Source organism: Parus major, chromosome 27 (assembly GCF_001522545.3).
Source record: "Parus major isolate Abel chromosome 27, Parus_major1.1, whole genome shotgun sequence".
NCBI lineage: Eukaryota > Metazoa > Chordata > Aves > Passeriformes > Paridae > Parus > Parus major.
Genome location: NC_031796.1, coordinates 3,192,828 through 3,214,542, shown reverse-complemented (window position 1 = coordinate 3,214,542; position 21,715 = coordinate 3,192,828). Strand labels below are relative to the sequence as shown.

The window sequence follows — 21,715 nt, the reverse complement described above, 5'->3', positions numbered from 1 at the left end:
ATTCCCCGCCAGGTGCCATGGCCCTGTGGATCCTCGGGGACTCCCCAGCAGGACGCGGTCATCGATGTGGTCCCCATGCTCCAGCCCCCCGCAGCACTGCACCCACGGCCGGGGATGTTCCGGATTGGAGCCTCCCACGCCCCCTCCCAGCCCCAGCGGTTCTCCCGGGACCCAGGACCCCGCAGAGGTCCCGCTCGGGGCCCCTCCACCCGGTGTCCCCCGCTCGTTCCCGGGGACGCGATCCCCGCGGGGCCCACGAGAGACACCGCGACACCCCGGACACGCCCACTGACCACGCCCACCCAGAGACCACGCCCAGCAATGACGACACCGTTCCCACAGAGCACGCTCACGTCCCCCGCCACGCTCCCGCCTAATCAAAGGCCCCGCCCCTTCCCTCGGCGCGCGCGCCCTTTTCCTGCCACGCCCCCCGGCCAAAGCCCCGTCCCCACCCCAGACCACGCCCCAATTGGGGCAATGTGCCCCCCGCAGACCCCGCCCAGAGCCCCGCCCCTCCACAGGTCCCGCCCCCATATCAGACCACGCCCACCGAGTGTCCAAACCCACCAATCAGGCCCCGCCCTCAGCCGAGACCACGCCTTCTGGCCTCGGCGCAGGCGTCGTTCACAACGCCCCGCCCCGGCCCCGCCCCTCCATAGTCCCCGCCCCTTCCACCGCCCCCGCCGGGACTGCAGTTCCCATCATGCCGCGCGCAAGGAAGGGGCGTGGCCGCGGCGCCGCTTCCGTGCTGGCGGCGAGACCGAGGAGCGGCAAGATGGCGGCGGCGGCGGTGCTGGAGCTGCAGCGCGCGCAGTCCCTGCTCTCCACCGACCGCGAGGCCTCCATCGGCATCCTGCACTCCATCGGTGAGCGCCGGCCCGCCGCCCGCGCCGCCCGCGTCCCGCCGCCACCCGCGTCGCGTAGAGCACCGCGCCACCGCCGCTGCTGACTCACCGTGCGCGCCGGGCGGGAACGCGGCCTGGGCCCGGCTCCGAGGCGCTTCACCGCGCCGGGACGGCACCGGCGGCGGCCCCCGCGCGTGGGGGCACGGCTGGCAGGAGCCGTCGGTGCGGGGCGGAGCAGGGGCCGCGGTTCGGGAGCCCGGCGTGGGGCCGGTGCCCGGTGCGTGTCCGCGGAGCCGCTCAGAGCAGTCCCGGAGCCGGCTCGGCCGCTCCTCCCCGTCCGGCTGGAATGGAGCTGCCGGCCCGAGATCTCCGCTCGGCACGTGCGGGACTCTGGCGGTGCCGGTACCGGCGGGGTGTCGCGGCTGTTGGCTCGGGCCGGTTCGCGGTGTGTTTGGGGTGCGGTGTCGCGGCCCAGTCCGGCCGTGCCCGAGGCCGGGAGCGCTCCCTCGGCGCTGCCATTCCGCCGGTGCTGACTCGCCTTCCCAGCGCTGCTCGCACGGAGCCGGGGCAGCTCTCCCGGGTGCCGCGGCCGAGCTCCGCTCCTCGCTGGAGAACTTCCCTCAGGGTTCGCTTCTCCGTGTCCCCGCCGGGTGCCGGTCCCGGCACGGGCCCCTTTGGCTGCGGTGCCAGGGAGGTCTCGGTGCTCCGAGGACGTTTGGAGGTGGTGTGGGCACCCCGCCTGCTCTGGGGGTCGAGGCTGAGGCGTGCGGCCCTCGAAACTGGTGTTTGAACCAGAAGTTCTTGATTGTTGTGCTGCGTTGTGACCTCTGCCGTGATGCTGTGACCTGCTGTCACCCTGCCGTGTCGGGCAAAGTTTTCCGAGTGTCCCTGTCAGACCTTGGAGGTGCTGTCAGGGCTTTCAGAGTTGTTTGTCCCTCAGTGTTTTTCTGGCTGTTCAGGAGGAGCTGCAGCTCTCAGCGGGTCAGGCTCAGTCAGGACTCACAGGCCCTGGTGTGGGTTGGGAGGATCAGGAGTGGCCCAGACAATGTTGCTGTGATGCTTTTCTCCTTTAGAACAAAGTTCCCTCACTTTTGGTAGGGAATTATAGGGGATGAAAGGCACAGTTTCAGTTCCCTAGAGCCGGGATTTTGGCTTTGTTTATGTGGAAGTTGGAGGAGCTCCCTGCACTGGGGGTGGTGGCAGGGAAGGAAGGGCACTGTGTGGTGGATGACTCGAATGGAATTGATGCTGTGCACACTCAGGTGCTGCTGCTGCCTGTCATTTGTCCCTTTATCTGCCTCAGAGCAGAATCACTTCCTGGGGCAGAGGGTGATGGCACTGCCAGGGCTGATGGCAGCGGGTGTGACACCAGCGTGGGTAGGGATGTACCACCTCACTTTGCTGGTGTTGTGCTGTATTTTGTCCATGGGATTTCAGCTTAGTGCACAAAGCAGCAACATCAACAATCCCAGAGTGGAGTATCCAACCCCAGAAATGCCTTTAAATGTCTCTTACCTGGTTCTGTGGCTCCAGTGTGGTCTGGTTCTGTGGTGCTGTTTGGAAGTGACACTTACACAGCTGCAGAAGCTGAGGTTGTACATACCTGGAGCTGGAGAGAGCAGTGAGGTCTGTGGGCTGGTAAAGCCCCTGTAGAGCACAGACAAAGCACTGCAAACTTCCCTGCACTGGATTTAAACTTCCCAGACCTTTTGGGCCAGGCTGAACTCCCTGGTGCCTGTTGGAGCAGGTCCTGCTTTGGGTTCCTCTCCAGGAGCTGAGCAGCAGTTGATGATTTTCCACCTGAAGCACCACTAAAGGCAACTTCCCTGCTCTTTTTCTTCCCAGTGAAACGTGATGTCCAGGAAAACGATGAGGAAGCGGTGCAAGTCAAAGAGCAGAGCATCCTGGAGCTGGGGTCACTGCTGGCCAAGACTGGGCAGGCAGAAGGTGAGCCTGAAACAGGAACTGAGGTAACAGGCAGGAGATCCTGCAGCCAATGGACCTGGTCTCCTTACTTAGTGGGGTAGCTGGAAAAACAGCTTTTGGCAGGAAATGTTCTCTCAGAGACGAGACAGAAACTAAAAACCAAATAAAGAACATAAATATTAATTTGGTGTTGCTTGGCCCAGTGTTCCAAACAATGCACAGTTCAGTCTGTGGCCCTTTGATGTGGGGCTGTTTCAGTATGAGTGACTAAAGTTTTGCTAAGTTGTTATGTTTGAGATGAGAGGTGTTTCCTGGTTGGTTTCAAATGGGAAAGTTTGTTCTATAAAATACTTCCTCACCAGCAGCTCCCCTCACAATCAATTGATTTATCTGCTGGACCATTACATCAGCAGCCCCTACCCAGCTCTGCATGGGACAGTCCCTCTATTGTGAGTGTGTGAGGGGACAGGGATGGAGTCAAGTTCTGTGTTCAGTGGTGATTTTGAGTCTGTTCCTGTCTCCTGTTTCCTGGAGAGCTCAAGGTTGGTTGTTTTGCACTCAGCATTTTACAGCTGTGCTGTTCCTTTCCCTTGGAGCATTTCAGGACACTCTCTGTACCAGAGTGTTCTGTGGTTGGGTTTGCAGCCCTGGGCAGTGGAAAATGTTTGCATGCAGGTCTGGCAGGGGGTGGGGAAAGCACCCAGCAGAAGGTTCAATCACAGTGGAAGTGTTGGGACACCAACAGGCCTAACTTTGGAGTAGCTCATGGAAAGCTGTGGAGGGCTCTGCCATGGGTCCAGGTCACAGTTTGTATCTATTGTGAAATGTTCCTTGGTGTCCCACTGGGCTTAGGAAACTCCTGTTGGGCTGGGCCATTTCACTGCTCTGCCCACACCACACGTGCTGGAATGAGCATTCCAGCCCTGATCCCACTGTGGATTGCAGCTGGACAGGGCTGGGGACAGTGCATGACTGGCCCTGAGAGAGTGCTGGAAACAAAGGTGCTGTTCTTGTCACCTCCCCTAGGTGTGCACCTCTGATTCCTGCTGGGGGTTGCTTTTATGGTCCCTGGGGAAAAACAAACCCTTCCAGCACAGGATTCACCTGCTCCTGCAGGACAGAGGAAGCTGCTGTGCAAGTGCCCCATTCCTGGCTGAAGTCAATGTGGGTGTCTGTGCTGTGCCAGTGCCCTTTGCACCCTGGTGTTTGCTCACCAGAGGTCACCAGACATGGCTGGGCCCTGCAGCAGGAAAGAGGTGTGTGTTTGGGTAAAAAGGGGGAAATCAGAGTCCCTTTGGGTCAGTGTGGATGTGCTGCTGTGGTGCTTGTGTCCTCCTCACCTCTACAGAGCTTGGGGCAGTTTTGAGTTTAGGCTGAAGTTTGGCACAAGGATAAAGAGCTCCAGGGTTTTCCCAGAGGGTGGGCATTGATAGATTTATTTTCTTTCAAGGGGAAGGCTGAGGAATTGAAAATAATACTGTTAACTGGGCTGTAATACTGTTAACTCACGGTGTTGTGAGGGGGCAAACATAGAATGTATTTGTGTTCTATTAAAAGTACCACTGAACTGCAGAGTGAGTGTGTTCTGGAGGGAAGAAAATGGACTTAGTGCCATTCAGAAGCCAGGTGTGTGTGTATGTGCAGCTCAGAGGGAGGTCAGCAGGATTTGGAGGTGTTTTCTGGAGTTGTGGAACTGGGGGATGAAGGAAAGGGTGTTGCTGGAGCTGTGGGAAGGGCTCTGTCCCTTCCCCTCCTGTCAGCTTTCTGGGTAAGAGTGACAAGTCAGGGGCAAGCAGCACCATGACCAGCTACAGCTGTTCTCAGAGACCCCAGTGCTGGGCTGACACTGGGATTTCATCTTGTGGCTTTCACTGCACAGCATTTGGTTTTAGCCAGTGGAACTTCTTGGACAGGTTTGAGGCGGTGGCTGCTCTCTCCCTAGAAGTGGATATTGGGCAGGGATTGTTCCCTGGCAGGGTGGGCAGGCCCTGGCACAGGGTGCCCAGAGCAGCTGGGGCTGCCCCTGGATCCCTGGCAGTGCCCAAGGCCAGGCTGGACATTGGGGCTGGAGCAGCCTGGGACAGTGGGAGGTGTCCCTGCCATGGCTGGGGTGGCACTGGATCAGCTTTAAGGTACCTTCCAACCCAAACCATTCTGTGATTCTGTTGACTCTGCTGAACTGCAGCCTTTGTTTACAAAAATAACAATAATACAAGTGATCCCTTTCAATCCTTAATCTTTATCAAGCAGATAAATTTGTAGATTGATTACTTTTCTTTATGACCATTCCAGTTTTTTATAGCAATTCACAGGACTATAGGGTTGGAATAACTTGGATCAGGAATTTGGATAGGTGGAGTGTTAGCTGTTGGAAACACTTCCCTGAGGATGAGCTGTAGGCTTCATTTTCCAGAGCTGCTGCTCATCACTCCTGCAGAGCTGTCAATCCCACCCCTTTACCAGGCATTGCATTTTCTTTAGAAAAATAAAATCCTAAAAATAGTTGGTGGTTACGTTGGTAGGAGAGAGAAATTTCTGTGGGAACTTTGAGCCTGCATGGCTGAATGTGGAGTTTGCAGAACTCACAGCTGCATTCCAGCTGTTGACTTGGGATCTGCTTTCTGGGGAGTTCTGGGGCAGCTCTGGAGCACATCAGTGGGATGATAAACAGTGCAGTGTGTTCCTCTGGAGTTTTCCTTCTTTGTTCTGAAGTTCCTGTGGGAAAGAGTGTGTTGGGCATTGATTCCAGTGGTCCTGAGGAGGTGGTGGAGTGCAGGGAGGCACAGGAGGAGGGTTCCTGGTAGTGCTTGAGAGCTGATGGACCTTGGAGAGCCTCAGTAAGACAGATCCAGAGCCCACCTTTCCCAGCTGCCCCTGAGATGCTGCAGAGGAGCTCTGTGCAGAACTGATGTGTTGGATTGTCTGTGGTTGGTTGTTTGCTGTGTTTGAGACTGAAGTGTTTGCCTTGGATTAAAGTGATTGGGATTTGCATCCAGGAGTTATATTGAAGATTAAATGAACCCCAGAACTGCTTGGTGTGGGAAAAGTCATGGAGCAGCACATTCCTTGTGGAGTAAAGACTGCCAGCCTGCAGGTTGCAATCTGGGCTGTTAAAGTACCTGCACCTTAAGTGTAGAAAAAGCTGCCTGTTTATGTTCTGGCAGAGAGAAAACCAAACTTTTATGGAAGCAGGTGTGGCAGTCAGAGCATCCTGTGGTGTTCTTGTATTGAGTCCAGGTTGTTTGCTGGGGTCAGGATCTCCTGCACCACAATTTGGGAAATAAAGCTGAGGATCACAATGGAGATAAGTTCTCTTTGTTCTAAATTTGTACTTGGAGATGTTTGGAAACCTTCCAGTGCCTTAACAGGCTCCAGGAGCTGGAGGGACCTGGAGAAGGACCTGGATGGACAGGACACAGGGAATGGCTTCCCTCTGTCAGAGGGCAGGGTTAGGTGGGATATTGGGAAGGAATTCCTGTGAAGGAACTCCCTGTGAGGGTGGTGAGGCCCTGGCACAGGGTGCCCAGAGCAGCTGGGGCTGCCCCTGGATCCCTGGCAGTGCCCAAGGCCGGGTTGGATGGGGCTGGGAGCAGCCTGGGACAGTGGGAGATGTCCCTGCCCATGGTGAGGGTGGAGCTGGGTGGGCTTGAAGGTCCCTCCCAACCCAAACCATTCTGGAATTCTCTGATCAGTGATTGGGAAAGTGATTCCCTGATAAGTGATTGGGAAAAAGTGAGTTCCACATGTTAAGAGTGCAATAAATGAGGTGTATCAGGCTTGATCAAACTTAAAGTTAATAGGTTAAAAAAAGTCAAAAATATGAAGAATCATTTTTAGATATTAATGAGATGCTGTCATAACAATTAGCATTAGCATTCTTTAGCATTACTGCTAAATGAAATACAGAAGAGCCCTTGTTTACATTTGTTTTTATTGGAATCCTTCCAAACTGAAATTCTCGTGATACTCCTCCATATACTAATTGAAATAAAATTAGACTAATCTCTTATTTTAGTTTTGATTTAGTACCAGTTTGTTGTAGAAGATTTCTGAATTAGTCATTACCAGCTTTGTTTTGATTTTTCTTTTCTGTGGAATCTTGTAAACACAGTAGTGTGAGATCCACCTGATATTTGGGTGAGACTTGGAAATCTGGGGCAGAGAGCTGTGATTTCAGTGTGCAGCCCTGGTGCTGATGAGTCAGCACTGAACCCTGTGCAGGATCATCTTCCCAAACTGGGAGCAGCCCTGGCTGGGACCTCCCCAAAAGCACGTGCTGTTTGTTGTAGGAGACTTTTCACTTGTGTTCTGCAGTTCCTCCACGTCCAGCATTCCTGAGTGGCTCTGAGTGCTGGAGCTACTGTGCTGTGACTGCCACATTCCTCTGCTCCCTGGGAATGACACTTCAGTGTTTCTCCATTAAAAAAAGGCATTTCCTTTTTCCACCTCTTATAAAGACGGGTTTTATAACTGTGAATTAATGCACCACAATTGGGAGTGGAGAAGCAGAGACTTAGAAGCAGAAATGTAGTTAAGTGAGGTCAGAGCTGATCAGGTAGAGGTGGAGTTGGAATGTTAAGGAATATGATTTTCCAGTGGTGGAGCACAAGGTGGATCCAACATCCTGGGCTTGGCTAGGTGGGGCAGATTAAAGCATGAAACTGTGAGTTAATACAAACACACCTAAATTATAAACTCCATCCCTCACTTTATAGAAAAAACTCAAAGCATTTACTATATCCTTACATTTTCAAATATGCCTGAGGCCATGGCAGCTGGGGAACTGCAGTGACAGCAGTGCTGTGGTGAGGCTGGAGCCCCCAGTCCCCTGTGCAGTCCCTGTTTGCTTCAGGGCTGCCCTGCAGGTGACATTTGTTGCTCTGTTCTGTGGATGACACTGAAAAACCAGCTGGGAAATGTTTGGTGTGACAATTCCTGCCTGTACATGATGTGTGGCTGCTCCAGCTCGGTGCAGCTCTTGGCTGGGGGGTTGTGTTTCACGTTGTGGGGATTTTGCAGAGCTGGGAGGACTCCTGAAGTACGTCCGGCCCTTCTTGAACTCCATCAGCAAAGCCAAGGCCGCGCGCCTGGTCCGGTCCCTGCTCGACCTCTTCCTGGACATGGAGGCAGCCACAGGACAGGAGGTGAGGCTGCAGTTCCAGCACCAGGCTGTTCCTCAAAAGCCTGCAACACCATTATCTGACCTAGTTTGCTTCTCACTGAAGAATTATTCATGTCAGGAAGCAGACTTTTAATGCATTTGGATGTATTTTATAAATAAAACATTAGATAATTGAATTTATAACCATGTTTTTCTGCAAACCTCTCCCTGCTGCAGGTTAGGAGCGACTCCCACCATAGGCATTTGTCTTAGATTCATGTTGCTTCCTTAAGTTGTGCCAGGGAAGGTTTAGATTGGATATTAAGGAAAATTCCTGTACTGAGTGGGTTGTCCAGCCTGGGACACAGGTGCCCAGGGCAGTGGTGGAGTCCCCATCCCTGGAAGGATTTAAAAGCCATGTGGATGTAGCACTTGGGGATGTGGGCCAGTGGTGGCCTTGGCAGTGCTGGGGGAATGGTTGGACTCAAAGATCTTAGAGGGCTTTTCCAGCCTTAGTGATTGTAGGTGCAGTGTTGGGAGTATTTTGTAGTGTGAACAGTGTTGGGAATGTGTTTCCAGGGAGCTTGGAGTGGGAACGGTGGGGGTGCTGTGGGAAGAGCTGGAAGAGCCACTGCTTGGGGGCTGTCCAGGAGCTGGTCAGGATTGCACATGGACACACCTGTGATGGGTGTTTTACTGCACAGAGACACAAAAATTACTCCTGAAGCACGAGTGGGAAGGGTTTTGCAGCTACCAGGTGTGAATTGGTTCAGTGGATGAGCTCCCCTGCCAGAAAATCCAAGACAGTCTGAGATAGTGCCCAGTTAGAGTTCACTCCATTCTCATCAGCTCCATAGGATACAGTTGTCTGAGTTTTTCTTTTTTCTCCCCAATATTTTTTTTTTCTTTGGGAGTGGGATAAGGACAGGAGCACCTTGGGAGTGCCCTACAGGGGGTTGTGCTGGCACAGGAAGGGTCTGAGCAGCAGGTTAGGGACAAACCCACATGAAACCTGCATTCAAGGACTGGCAGACTGCAGGCTGGAGAGGTTCTTCCATGCTGAGGGGCAGGTGACATTCTCATTAGCCAAATTAGCACAAAATTAGGCACGTTAGAGCTGTCATCCTCTAGTGGCAGGTAACCCAGCCAATGTCCCTTGTTTGCTGTTCAGTCCTTGTGGCTTGTGGATAATGAATGGTGACAGAATGTTTTCCCCTTCTTTCTTTAGCAAACGAGGTCAGGGGAAATGGGGTGGGTTGTGCAGGTGAGAAGGGAGAACTCCTAAAAATGTCAGGAGGAAATGAGTAGCTACAGGCTTTTCTCAAGGTAATTTGGTGTAATGGACAATATTCAGATGCAGTTGCAAAGGAGGAACAGGTTGGAGTAATGGTGGTGGAAATAATAAAAAGTCAGTCCAAATAGTCACTTTAGACATATTCTGGAGCCAAACCCAAAACCTTAAGGAAGATGACATCAACCTTTGAGGTCCTTGATGCAGCAATCTCAAATCCTTTCAGAAATGTTCTGAGGATTGTCTGCTTCCTCAGAGTAGCTCACATCCAGAATGCTCCCAGGAGCCCAGTAAAGCAGTGAAATTGGAGATTTTTTCAGCTCCTAATGCTCCAGCTATCACCCTGTAATAAATTGAAGCTTCATAATGGCTTTTCATAAAATGTTCACATTTAATAAGCAGTGAGAAGGAGCTGACGAGGCCTGCAGTGTTGAGCTGCAATCCAGAGGTTTTGGGAAGAGACATTTCTGAGCCTGGCACCACAGGATGACTTACTGTGCATTATTGGTCAGATAAAACACAATAGTATCTAATTGAGATGGAGCAGTTCTGCTTTATCCATCAAGGGAGTCTCAGCCTGAGTATGGGAATATTCTGAGTTTCTTTGCTGTGCTTTGAAATGATGGATGAGGCCCCCAAAGCAGAGCCCAGCACCTCTGCTGTTTTATACAGATTACAGTATCTATCTAGGCCCTAAAGCACATGAAATTTATTTTTCTTTATTGAAAATACACCATGACCATGGGTTTAAACTCTGGGAAAGTGTTAGTGCCTACCCCAAATGCCTTCATTTGACACCTCTGGTGTCGTTGGGAGGCATTTGGGGTGGGCACTGACAAAGAAAATGTCTAGAACTGACTGATTTCTTTCTGCTCCCTTTAAGGTTGACTTGTGTTTAGAGTGTATTGAATGGGCCAAATCAGAGAAGAGGACTTTCCTGCGCCAGGCTCTGGAGGTAGGTCCCAGATCCCAAACATGTGGAGCAGCATCATCCCCTTGTCACATTTAATACCTGTAAAAGTAGAGCACTTGTGTGCTGTTCACATCTTTCTATGTGTCAGGGGATGACATTAATTACACTGAAATTCTCCTTAAAAGTGCAGGGTTTTACTCCTTGTGCATTAGGCCTTGCACAACTGTACCACACAATGTGACAAATACAGATTAATGTAGTGAAATCTGTGCAGAGAAGAATACAAAGCTTCATTTTACAAAACAAATCTGTTCTGGCTTTCCTCACAGCAGTTCCTTTTCTGTTCTCCAGGCGAGGCTGGTCTCTCTCTACTTCGACACCAAGAGGTACCAAGAAGCTCTGCAGCTAGGTGAGGCTCCCACTAGGTGGTGGTAAATCTTTACTGTTAATTCTGACAGGGAAAGCCATTGCCTGTTTTGTGTTCCTTGAGAAGCTTTGCAGGATTTGGGTCTCTTAATTTCTCAGTGCTGATTCAGTTCTGCCACCTCTTGCTGTAGCTGGGTGATAACAGTTCTTAGAGGTGTCTTTGTTCTTGTTGTTTCACCATCCTTAGCCACCTCACCTGGGCCCAAGGCCAGTTTGGATGGGGTTTGGATCACCCTGGGAGGTGTCCCTGCTCATTTGAGAGTGGAATGAGATGGGCTTTAACGCCCCTTCCAACCCAAACCACTCTGGGATTCTGTGACTTGTTTGTTGCAGATAATTTTGGGAGCTGTATCCAGCTGAAGGCCACAGGTTTGGCTCCTGCTGGAGCATGCTGGAATACTCTGCTGTGGCCACAGAGGCTGAAGGGAGAAAGCAGCTTTTTTCCAGTTTGCTCAAACATAGCCAGGAGTAAAACCTGGAAATGGCAAAACCTCTGTGGGTGTCATTAGCCAAAGTCTTATGGAGGCTTTAAGAATTTGCCCCTGCACCACCCAAGGGATGGTAATGAAGTAGTGAACTCCTGCTCTGCCCCAAAGCAGAGTAAAGCAGAACCTCTTTCAGCTCCCCTGGTGCTTTTAAAATGCTCATTTTGCAAATGCCTGCAGTGCTGTAAGTGAGGCTTAAGCTGTCAGTGAGGTTTAAGCTGTGAGGTTTAAACACACATGTGTCTGGGGGGTGTTTGCACAGCCTGTTCTGCCATGCTCAGGGACATGGACACAGCCTGAACTGCTCACCTGGGACCCAGAACTTCTTAACCTGTGTGGTGGCATACATCTGGCTGATGTGTATCTCATCAGAATTAGAACTAGTTTGCATAGGGATAGGTAATGAACTCAGGTTTAAACTGATCAGAGGCCACACTCCAAAGCTGTGCTTAATTTAATCCCTTGGCTGGTGGGACACCTTGGGGGCTTGGGAAGTACCTCTAGAGCAGGCTCTGATGCTCTGTCAGGGTGTCAGTGTTGTGCACAGCACTCCTGTGTGGCTGAGGAGGTGGCTGTGTCCATGGCTGTGGGGAGTAGGTGCAAGCAGAGCCTCGCAGGGATGATTCCAGGGAGAATCCATTTGTTTCTGCCCAGATCTGCAGTTTCAGGTCTGGTTATCACCTCCTGAGCACAGCAAAGGTGGAGGAGGTTTTTATCTCTGCTTACCCCAAGTTAGCTCTTCAGTGGGGGAAAGAAGAGGACAAGTTTCCTTTAGGACTGGCTCATTCTGTCCTCACAAGGCTGTGCTGTGTCAGCTCGTCTTGGAATTTCTTAGGCTGTCCCTTCCTGCCTCCCCTGTAGATACCTTGTGTTAAAATCATTCCTTCCTCATCCCATGTTCTTAGGAGTTTGTTGAGAATGCTCTGTGATGCAGAGGGGGCAGTTCTGCTGGAGCTCCCTGTGGGAGAGGGAGATCACCTGGGAACAGGTGCCAGAGTGACCATCCCAACTGCCCAGCCCCTCCAGGACACTGCTGCCCACACCCCCCTCTGACACACAACTGCCTCATCCTCCTGCTGTGGACTGCCACTGTCCCACCATTATTCCCTGTCCCTTGCTTTTTCTTGGAAGAACAGGTTGTGTGAGCCTCCTGTCCCTCCCTCAAAGCCCTGACTGCTGGGGGAGCACAGGTGGCCCCTGGAGAGATTTGGTTTGTGTGGATGCTGGTGCAGAGCAGGTCACAGTTTAGTCCTTGTCCTCTGCCAGGCTCCCAGCTGCTCCGGGAGTTGAAGAAGATGGATGACAAGGCACTGCTGGTGGAAGTGCAGCTTTTAGAGAGCAAGACTTACCATGCCCTGAGCAATCTGCCAAAAGCAAGAGCAGCCTTAACCTCGGCACGTACCACGGCCAATGCCATCTACTGTCCCCCCAAGCTGCAGGCAGCGCTGGACATGCAGTCAGGTGAGCTCTGGGACAAGAACAACACCCAGCACTTGTCCTGACACATCAGCCATCTGATATTTGTTGTTTTCTGAGGGAATCATGGTGCTTGGTGGGGCCTCAGGATACCAGCAGTTCTGCCTCAGTGGCAGTGGTATCAGCTGCAGTGACATTGTTCCTGACACTTCTGTTTTCAGCCCATTTTTGAAAGCTGCCAGTGGTGGAGGGTCCAGAAGCTCCCCAGGCACTGCAGTTCTAGCCTCACACTGTGTTCCTGACCCATTACACATTGTTCCTGACCCAGTTTGCAGGCACTTACCTGAAGTGCCCTGAACTTGTATGTCTGAAAATGTCCTTGTAAGAGAGGCTGTGGGTTTTCTTCTGATGGAGATGAGACAAGGGGGGCACAGGAGGAAAGGATTCCCTTTACTGAAGTCACAGATAAATTGTCACTGAACAGCTAAATTGTTCTGTCCTCTCCCAGTCATGCTCAGAATTAACTTGTTTGTGCCTCTCCCAGGTATTATCCACGCAGCAGAAGAGAAGGACTGGAAAACAGCCTATTCATATTTTTATGAGGCGTTTGAGGGCAATGATTCAATTGACAACCCCAAAGCCATCACTGCTCTGAAATACATGTTGCTGTGCAAAATCATGCTCAACAGGTAGGTGGCAGATGGTTCTGGGAAGAAGACTTCCTGCATTTCCAGGGAAGGGCTTTTTGTTTATGGGACTCTGAACTAATGGGCAGTGTGTTTATCACCTGATCAGTGCTCCTGATGTGATGCTATTTGGGTTGTAGTACTTTGCCATCAGTTGGGGATTTTTGAGGTGCTCTGGGGTTTAAGCTGACCATGTTCCTGTGTAAAAGCTCTGCTCCCTTCCCTCTGTCTGCAGCCCAGAAGATGTGCAAGCATTAGTGAGTGGGAAGCTTGCTCTGCGGTATGCAGGAAGACAGGTATAGAAACTTAACCCTTTCCATCTTCCTCTTACCCTTCTCAATGCTGGCTTTGTCAAACACTTTGCTCTTCTCATACCAAAATACCCATCACTCCTGAGTGTCCTGCACGAGATCCAGAACTGATTAAATTACCATGAGTCATTGCCAGAAGTCAGTTGCCTTCAAAGGGGTTTACAGTGATTTTCACAACCAGAGAATTTGGGCTGCTCGCTTCATTTTCCCTGTTTTTCTCCTTCCTGCTTTTCTTCATCAGCTACAAACTGCCTGATGCCATCAGGTCCTCATGTCCCTGCTCTCACCAGCTGCTGCAGTGTTTAAATCTGAGTTGCTGTTTTTACTTCACTGTAGCCAGTGCTGGGAATCCATTCCTGGCAGTGCAGCTGAGCAGGTGGAGACCTGGATGGTGTGAGGTGGGAGCCAGGCAGTCAGGGAGGTGTTAAAACATGTGAATGTGCCAGGCTGGGAATGCTGCCCCCAAATTCAATCCAAGGATGCTTGTAGAGGGTGCAGGACCACACTCCAGGTGTGCTGGGCCAGGCTGGGATCCTGCTGCCCTCAGGGGCTCAGCCTGGGATTTGCTGTGACGCAGGAGCTGCTGCTCCCCTGCCCACAGGGGATTGGGAATTAGCAGAGCTCAGTGAGTAAACATGCGTGGAAAGGTCTGACGTGGGGATATCCCTCCTGGATAAGGAAGGGCAGCCCCAATCCTACTCATCCCTTTGCCCTGCATGGCACTGGAGGCTTCTCTCCAGAGCAGGGGACCCTTGCTGTTCCCACACCGTGCTCCTGAGCCAGCCCTGACCAGCAATTCCTGCAGCCACTGGGGAGCAGGGAGAGAGCAGCCCTGGGGGAAATCCTGGAACATTCTGACTTGGAAAGGACCACAAGGATGGAGTCCAGCTCCTGGCTCTGCATGGGACAGGCCCAAAAGAGAGGGCAGCAGAAACCTGGGCCTTGTGCACCAGAGGCTGTCCTTGTCCTGTCCCCTGCCACTCAGGCTCTGTTCTGCTGTTCCCTGCTGGGATTACCACTGTTGGGTGTAAGTGTGCTTGTTTGGGGACGAAGCTTTTGCTTCATTTCAGCAGTTCTGGGGTGGAGAAGACTCATCCCTGAAGCTGTCCATGGTGGGGTGTCCATGGGAGCTGCTGCCCTGCCCCTGTCATTCAGCAGAGAAGTGGCTGTGCTGAAGGGGAGAGACTCAGCTGGAGGCCCTTCATAAAGCAAGTGCCAAAATGTGCACTTCCCTTAAAAACAGCATCAAACTGGCTCCCAGCCTGCAGCTGGTGCTGTCAGACCTGGGTGCTTTGTCCCTCTGGAGATGTTTCAGGTCATGTCCTGCAGCTGCCTGGCTTGTTCTCCCCTCAGCAGCTGCTCTCCCTCTGCCTGTGGCTGTGACAAGGAACATTCCTGGTTTGCTGCTTAAGCACGTTCCCAGGCTACTGCACAGTTGGCATAGTCACCCTGAGAGGAGAACCCAGGAAGAAATAACCTCCTTTGGTTCTGTTTCCTCACAGACAGAAGCACTAAAATGTGTGGCACAGGCCAGCAAGAACCGGTCGCTGGCAGATTTTGAAAAGGTGAGTCAGGGACACACAAGATGGGGCCTGGCTGGGCAAAATCCACTCAGAAATGCCTGGTTTGGAAAGTTGTAGGAGCTGTTACATCCCACAGCAGGAAACCATGGAAACATTGATAGAAAGCAACAGAGCATCAAGAAATACCCCCCAACAATCAACCGGTTACATTTTCAGTGCGTGGGGATAAACTTGCTTGAACCCAGTTTTTTTCCTTTTTATCTTTCTTGGGTTTTTTTTGGAGAGAAAACTCAGAAGCAGTTTTTCTTTAGGTGCTGTTCACTGGGATGTGTATCTTCCTAAACTTGTTCCTGGTTTCAGCAGGAATGCTGCAGAGCACAGGGAGAGGATTCCCATTTGAGGATGGAATCCTGTCGTGCTCTGCTGCCTGTGAACAGAGAGTGGGGCTCGCTGGGCTCCTGCAGAGTGAAGATAAAAGATGTTGGAAAGGCTGCTGGGCTGTCATGACCTGGCTTTTAGCTAAATTAGGGATTGGATTAGCCATGGTACTTGGCTGGGCAGGGAGGGGATCTCATCCTCAGAGGACCTTGAGAAACTGTTGCTACTGGAATTATTTCCTCCTGCTGTGTCCCCACAGGCTCTGACAGATTACAAGGTGGAGCTCAGGGACGACCCCATCATAAACACTCACCTGGCCAAGCTCTATGATAACTTATTGGAACAGAACCTGATCAGAGTCATCGAGCCCTTCTCCAGAGTACAGGTAAATGTTCCAACCTGGACAGGCTGGTCCCTCTGTCCCTGCTGCTGGGACTGAGGGGATTGTTCCCATATGGAACACTTTGTACTCTCAGCTGCTCAGCACTTTCAGAGCTCAGGGTTCATCATGTTAAAATTATGAGGAGGCTGAGGGGACCTTTGGAAAATCACATTCCAGAGTCACTGCCCTTTCCACCTGTTCCTCTCATGCTCCTGGCAAGGTGACTGGCTTTTAACCCTGAAGGTGACAGCATTTGGCTTCCAAGGCCTCTGATTGGGCAATGCTGTGCCATAGTCTTGGAGAGGAAATATTTTACCTTTCAGAGTGAAATGGCTTTAGGGATCCAGTTCATATTAGTTAAAATCAGATGTGAAACCTGAAGGACCTGAAGCTGAGGAGTGGAGAAAGCCACTGGAGATTTTTAGGCCAGAGCATTTCCAGGCCCTTGAGCAGTTCCATGGAAGAGCCCCAAACCTCTGTTGTGTGTCCAAGTGCAGCTAAAGATTTACCTAAATGTTGGTCTTCCTTACAGATTGAACACATATCCAGCCTCATCAAGCTCTCAAAGGTAAGAACCTCCCCAGAAATCAATGCCATGTGTTCAGAGGGCAGAGGAGTTGGGGTTAAATGGCATTGGTCACTGGGAACTGAACATGAAGGATGACAGATGAGATCCATAGCATTTCCAGGCAACTCTCACCCTTGGGAACTAAACTCTGACACAGGCAGCTCCTGGGAGGCATCGAGGTTTCCTGTGCTCCAGACTTGGCTGTGCTGTCCCCTTCCCTCCCATGGGTTTTACTCCCTGTCTTGGCTCTTGCTTTTTATTGGAGGCAGATTTTCCTCTGCTTTGTCGTGACCAGCTCAGTCTTCCCCTGTGCCCCGTGTTTAATCCCCTGAGTGTTCCCAGGGGAACCTTACTTAGACCCTCAGGATCCAGCTAATCACCCTGCAGTGTCATTAAGGATGTGTCTGTCACACTGACTATGCAGTAACTGCTTACAGATAATCCCAGACAGATTCAGTTTTAGGAAAATCCGCTGTAATCCCAGCCAGTTGCACCCCAGAGTGATGTTGTCTTGTACTGGCATTTAGGCCAGAGGTTGGGAAGTGAGCTGAGCTCAGCCTTTGTGGTCACAGAATCACTGAATCATTCAGGTTGAAAAAGGCCTCTGAGATCACTGAGTCCAAATATTCCCCCAGCACTGCTAAAACCATCCATGTCCCTAAGTGCCACATCCACACATTTATTAAATCTGGGGATTTCACCTCTGCCCTGGGCTGGACAATCTTTTTCATGAAGAAATTTTCCCTAATATCCAACCTAAACCTCCCCTGGCACACAGTCTGTCCCAGACTAGCTCATGGTGTTGAACACATCGTTAATATTCAGAGTAAAAGCTGCTCTGTGTCTCCTCTGCCCAGAGAGGAGCTGCCTCCTGTGGGCCTTCCTGGTGCTGGGCAGGAGCTCAGCTGGGTCCTGCATGGATTAAATAAAACTTGGACAACTCTTGTCTAAATCCTTGCTGAACTGAGTTAGAAAGTTGCAGAACCCCCACAGGTAAAGCCTGTGTGAAGTGACAGATACAGTGTCACACGTGGGACAAGAGACATCCTGGTGCTCCCTCATTAGCAGCTGCTCCCCAATTTCCTGAGGCATCTCAGGCTGGTGGTGGTGTCCAAGCCACGTTCAGGGAGGAGGAGCTGCTGGTGAGCAGTGCTCGTGTCCCAGCAGGGCTGTCAAGAGTGCAGCAGTAAAATTCATGTATTTTTATGTGTTCTGGGAGACTTCTAATTTTTCTGCTTCAATTCCAGGCTGAGGTAGAAAGGAAACTGTCACAGATGATCTTGGACAAGAAGTTTCATGGTGAGTCTCTGCATCCCTCAGCTCTGACTGCCCCGTGTTTGCACGAGCTGTGGCTGGGCTCCCCCTCCTGCTCTGAGCCTGGGGGTCCTGCTGAGGCAGCAGATGTGCAGGTGCCAGCCAGGAATGTTCCTGCTGCTGTATCACAGCTCAGGAAGGCTCTTCCTGCTGCTCCATCCACCTTCCTTAGCCCAAGGGTTAATTTCAGGAATGCTGTTGGGTCCCTCTTGCTGTGACAGTATCCAGGGACCCCCAGGTGGGCTCTCCCTCTTGGAGCTGACCAGGGGTGTGGTCACCTTTCCCAGCTGTTTGTGTCCAGGGTGTCTGTGGGGACACCCCATGGCCCAGTGGGGTGCTGTGGCTTGGCTGGGCCCACAGCAGACTGCTGCCCCAAAAACCTGTCAAGGGTGCAGCTGTGCTCGTGGTTCTGTTGTCCCTGGATGTGGCTGAGCCAGGGGAATGCCTGGGATCAGCACGTTGGGCACAGAGTGCTGCAGGGGGACAGAGCTCCCCCGGCACCTGGGCACAGCTGCAGGATGAACCAGCTGTGCTGAGCCATCCTTGTGGGCACAGGGCCTGAGGAGGGAGGGAGATGGGAGGGGATGGGCAGGAATTCTCATCTCCTGAATGGTTTCTCAGCCTGTTCTCTGGGATGTATTTTTTTCTGGGAATGCTAAAGCAGTCCTGACCAAAATCAGCCAGTCCAGCCCAACACGTGAGCCCTTCCCAAACCCTGCACAGCTGACTGGGTGTTTCTGGGGTAGATCCCTAAATTCCTGCTGTCTGGAAGCCGTGATCCATCGAGCATCCCAGTGCTTAACAGCAGCTTGTGCCCACAGGAATCCTTGACCAGGGCGAGGGTGTCCTGATCATCTTCGACGAACCCCCCGTAGACAAAACTTACGAGGCTGCCCTCGAGACGATTCAGAACATGAGCAAAGTAGTGGATTCGCTCTACAACAAAGCCAAGAAGTTGACATAGGTGAGTGGGGCCTCCCTGGGGGCCGCAGAGCTCCGGAGTTGCTGCCAGGCCCCGCCGTGCTCCGTGTCCCTGAGCCTCGTTCCCTCTCCTGTCGAGTGACGTGGCTCTGTTTTCTCTTCACAGAGTTGAATTTGCTAGCTGTCATTTGGAGAGTGTGTGTGACAGGAGAGTGAAACCTTTGGGAAAATGTTAGGAGACTTTTTTTTTTCTTCTTTGTTCTACTTTTCGCTCGGAAAGTTTTTAAACTTCCTCATCCGGTGCATCTTGTATTCCAGACGATGCGTGTTCCAGTTTCCATGTAATCTTTACTGGCCGAACTTTGTATCTGGGGGGGGAATATTGTTTAAACAAAGAGGGTATTCTAAATAAAAGGAAAAAGGCTTACACTACCTAAACATGTGCTTTCCACTTCCTGAGGGACGGCAGAGTTCAGCAGGGACAGCGTTTTGTTACCAGTAGGTGCCCAAAACCAATTTGTTTCATCTCCTCCGCCCTGAAATCGGAGACGTGCTGGCGGTGTCCGAGCAGCCAACTCGATTCCATTTGTACTGAACCAGACAAACCCAAAATGTACAGACTGCTGGTTTCCTTTCCATCCTCGAGGCCTCCGACCCCCTCGAAAGCAGCTCCGCGATGATTTTCCTGCGGCCGCTCTCGGCGAAGGGGACGGCGCAGGTTTCCCTGGAGCCTGACTTGCATGCTCTTGTTTGCAGATAGACTTAGATTTTCAATGTTTCCTCCCTCCCCACCTGCGCTGGTAGGAGCAGGTGAGCGGTGGAGCCGACTCCAGCTGTGCAGCAGCGCTGAGCTCTGGTTCCCCACGCGAGGTGGGACAGCCTGGCCCTCTGGAACAGCCCAGTGGGAGCTTCCTCCTCGGTCCCAAAGTCCTGGGGGGCGGAGCACGGTGTATTCCAGCATGTTCCATTTTCTGGTGAGGTTTCCAGTAAGTTTTAACGCCATTTGGGCAGTGTAAGCTTCCGCATCTCTGTCCTGCTCATTTTTATTTTTCCTTTCCCCTCTGTCTCTATTTCCCTCTCCACGTTTTCTTACAAAATTTATATTTTGTAAAAGGATTCTGTTTTATCAGGAAATATTTTGCCTTCATGCTGACTCTTAGACTGGCTGATTTTCCCCCCTTTCTGTTCACATTTCGACCTCTCCAACCTTTTATTTTATTTTATTATTCTTAATTTCCATCTCCTCCAGTCAGTCGCTGTTTGGGTTTTTGGCACCATCAATATCAAATGTACAAACGGTTCTTGCTAACCAACACCAGGTATATCTGATGTTCAGATGAGTTCCAATAAAGAATTTTTTTTTCAAAAACCTCTGTCTCCTGTCTTCAGCTGCCAGGGCAGATCCTGGGCTGGGTGCAGTGCAAACTTCTCCCTTTGCTTAAGGACAGGTGGGATCATCCCCTCACCAAAGCATTTTCGGGGATGATACTTTGGAGACACCAAATGTGGATGTTTGAGGCAGCATCACAAAAGATTTATGGATTGTGATGTGTTCCTGGCACAACAGCTTCTAGTGCTACTGAATGTGTAATAATAATTATTATTAGCACTATTATTATGGTGAAAAACAGATTAAATGTGGCCTCTCACCCCTCCAGCCTTTCCTCATTGTGCCCTTATGCTGTGTTGGAGTCTCACACTGCACAGGCCTGAAAGGCTGGGGAGGAGAAGGTTTAGAGTATCATTGATACAATAACTTGAATTTTAACCTCTGAAACTCCTGAGACACCAGATGGTGCAGGGAAACAACCTGCCCTCAGAGGCAGGAAAATAGGAAAGATTTCACTCCTACACCTCAGGCAGCAGGGAAGTGCAATTCTAGTTTTAATAGTTCTTTCTTTTTATCTCTAATTCCTGAGATACTTCCCCAAACATCTCTGTCCAGTTCCCTGCCATGCCCCTGAAGTGGTGTTTTCCCCAGGGATGTGTCATTTGGATGGGATTTGTTGAATTAGATGCTAGTTGTGAGTGAATGAAGAGAAATTCATTCATGGAAGCAGAGCTGGAGCTGGGACAGGCTGAGGCAGGGGCTGGGGTGGAGATGGACGTGGAGACACAGAATCCTGGGAGAGCTTGGGTTGGATGGGACTTAAAACACGACCCAGTTCCACCCCAGCCATGGCAGGGACACCTCCCACTGTCCCAGGCTGCTCCAGCCCCAATGTCCAGCCTGGCCTTGGGCACTGCCAGGGATCCAGGGGCAGCCCCAGCTGCTCTTGGCACCCTGTGCCAGGGCCTGCCCACCCTGCCAGGGAACAATCCCTGCCCAATATCCCATCCAGCCCTGCCCTCCTGCAGCTTCTGTCCTCTCATCCCCCTTGCTGGGGATCGTGTCCAGCTCCAGCTGTCACCTCCAGTGGGGACAGAATTGATCCTGACCCCACAAGTGACAATGGCGGGGGTCTGGCATGTCCCTGCTTGAGGCTGAAGGGATGCTCAGGAGCAGGGATGATGCAGCAGGGCTGTAATGACACCACCTTTGGTGTCTTGTGTGGGATCAGGGAGGTTTAGTGACATTTCAGTCCTTGGAATTGCCTTTGGAACAGGGGTTTTCTGAGGCAACTCCAAGCATACTAAAATTAGAGTCAAACCCCCTCAAATTGTACAGCCTGTTTTAAAAACCTTTATAAACCTTTTTAAACCCTTTTAAAAACCCTTTTAAACTTCATAAGGACGAACTTAAAAGCTACTGCTTGGATCTGGGAGATGTTTTAATGGACAAAGGGAATTCTCAGTGCCAGTAGTGCCCAGGCTGGGCTGTCACTGTCCCCATGGTGCAGCAAAACCTCCTTTAGAGAGGAGAGAGCCCTGCAGAGAGTCCTGCCCAGCCCCGAGAAGCAGCTCCCACAGAGGACTGAATGTGCTCTGAAGGACAGGCAGGTTTTTGGGACAGGTCTGTCCTCACGGGAGATTTTGGTGTTTTTTGGAGATTTCCCTGCAGTGGGAGTGGGATTGGCAGCCGCAGGACCGAGGCAGGGTGTAAATGATTATAAATGGACTTTAATGGGTCATTAGCGCAGGGCCGGGACGTGCCCGACCTTTCCTGGCTTCTGCCGGGAGCAGCTCCTGGGCCACAGGGTCCCCCCGAGGGCGGCTCCGGTCTGGGCCGGGCCCGGCAGCTCCGGTGGCGGCGGAGCGGCCTCTGAGTGGCGCTGCAGGACACGGAGAG

The 21,715-nt window shown here is 51.8% G+C and overlaps 1 protein-coding gene across 1 annotated transcript; it reads left to right on the top strand.

Moving 5' to 3' along the window:
* Nucleotides 1-734: 734 nt before the first annotated feature.
* On the top strand, nt 735-19,855 carry PSMD11 (proteasome 26S subunit, non-ATPase 11). The gene is made up of 14 exons (XM_015651388.3): nt 735-866; nt 2,691-2,792; nt 7,791-7,915; nt 10,047-10,118; nt 10,428-10,485; nt 12,254-12,448; nt 12,948-13,092; nt 13,325-13,385; nt 14,903-14,965; nt 15,561-15,686; nt 16,216-16,251; nt 17,499-17,550; nt 18,387-18,529; nt 18,653-19,855. The coding sequence occupies exons 1-13, from the start codon at nt 776-778 to the stop codon at nt 18,527-18,529; spliced, it is 1,269 nt and encodes a 422-aa protein (XP_015506874.1). The 5' UTR covers nt 735-775; the 3' UTR covers nt 18,653-19,855.
* Nucleotides 19,856-21,715: the final 1,860 nt, after the last annotated feature.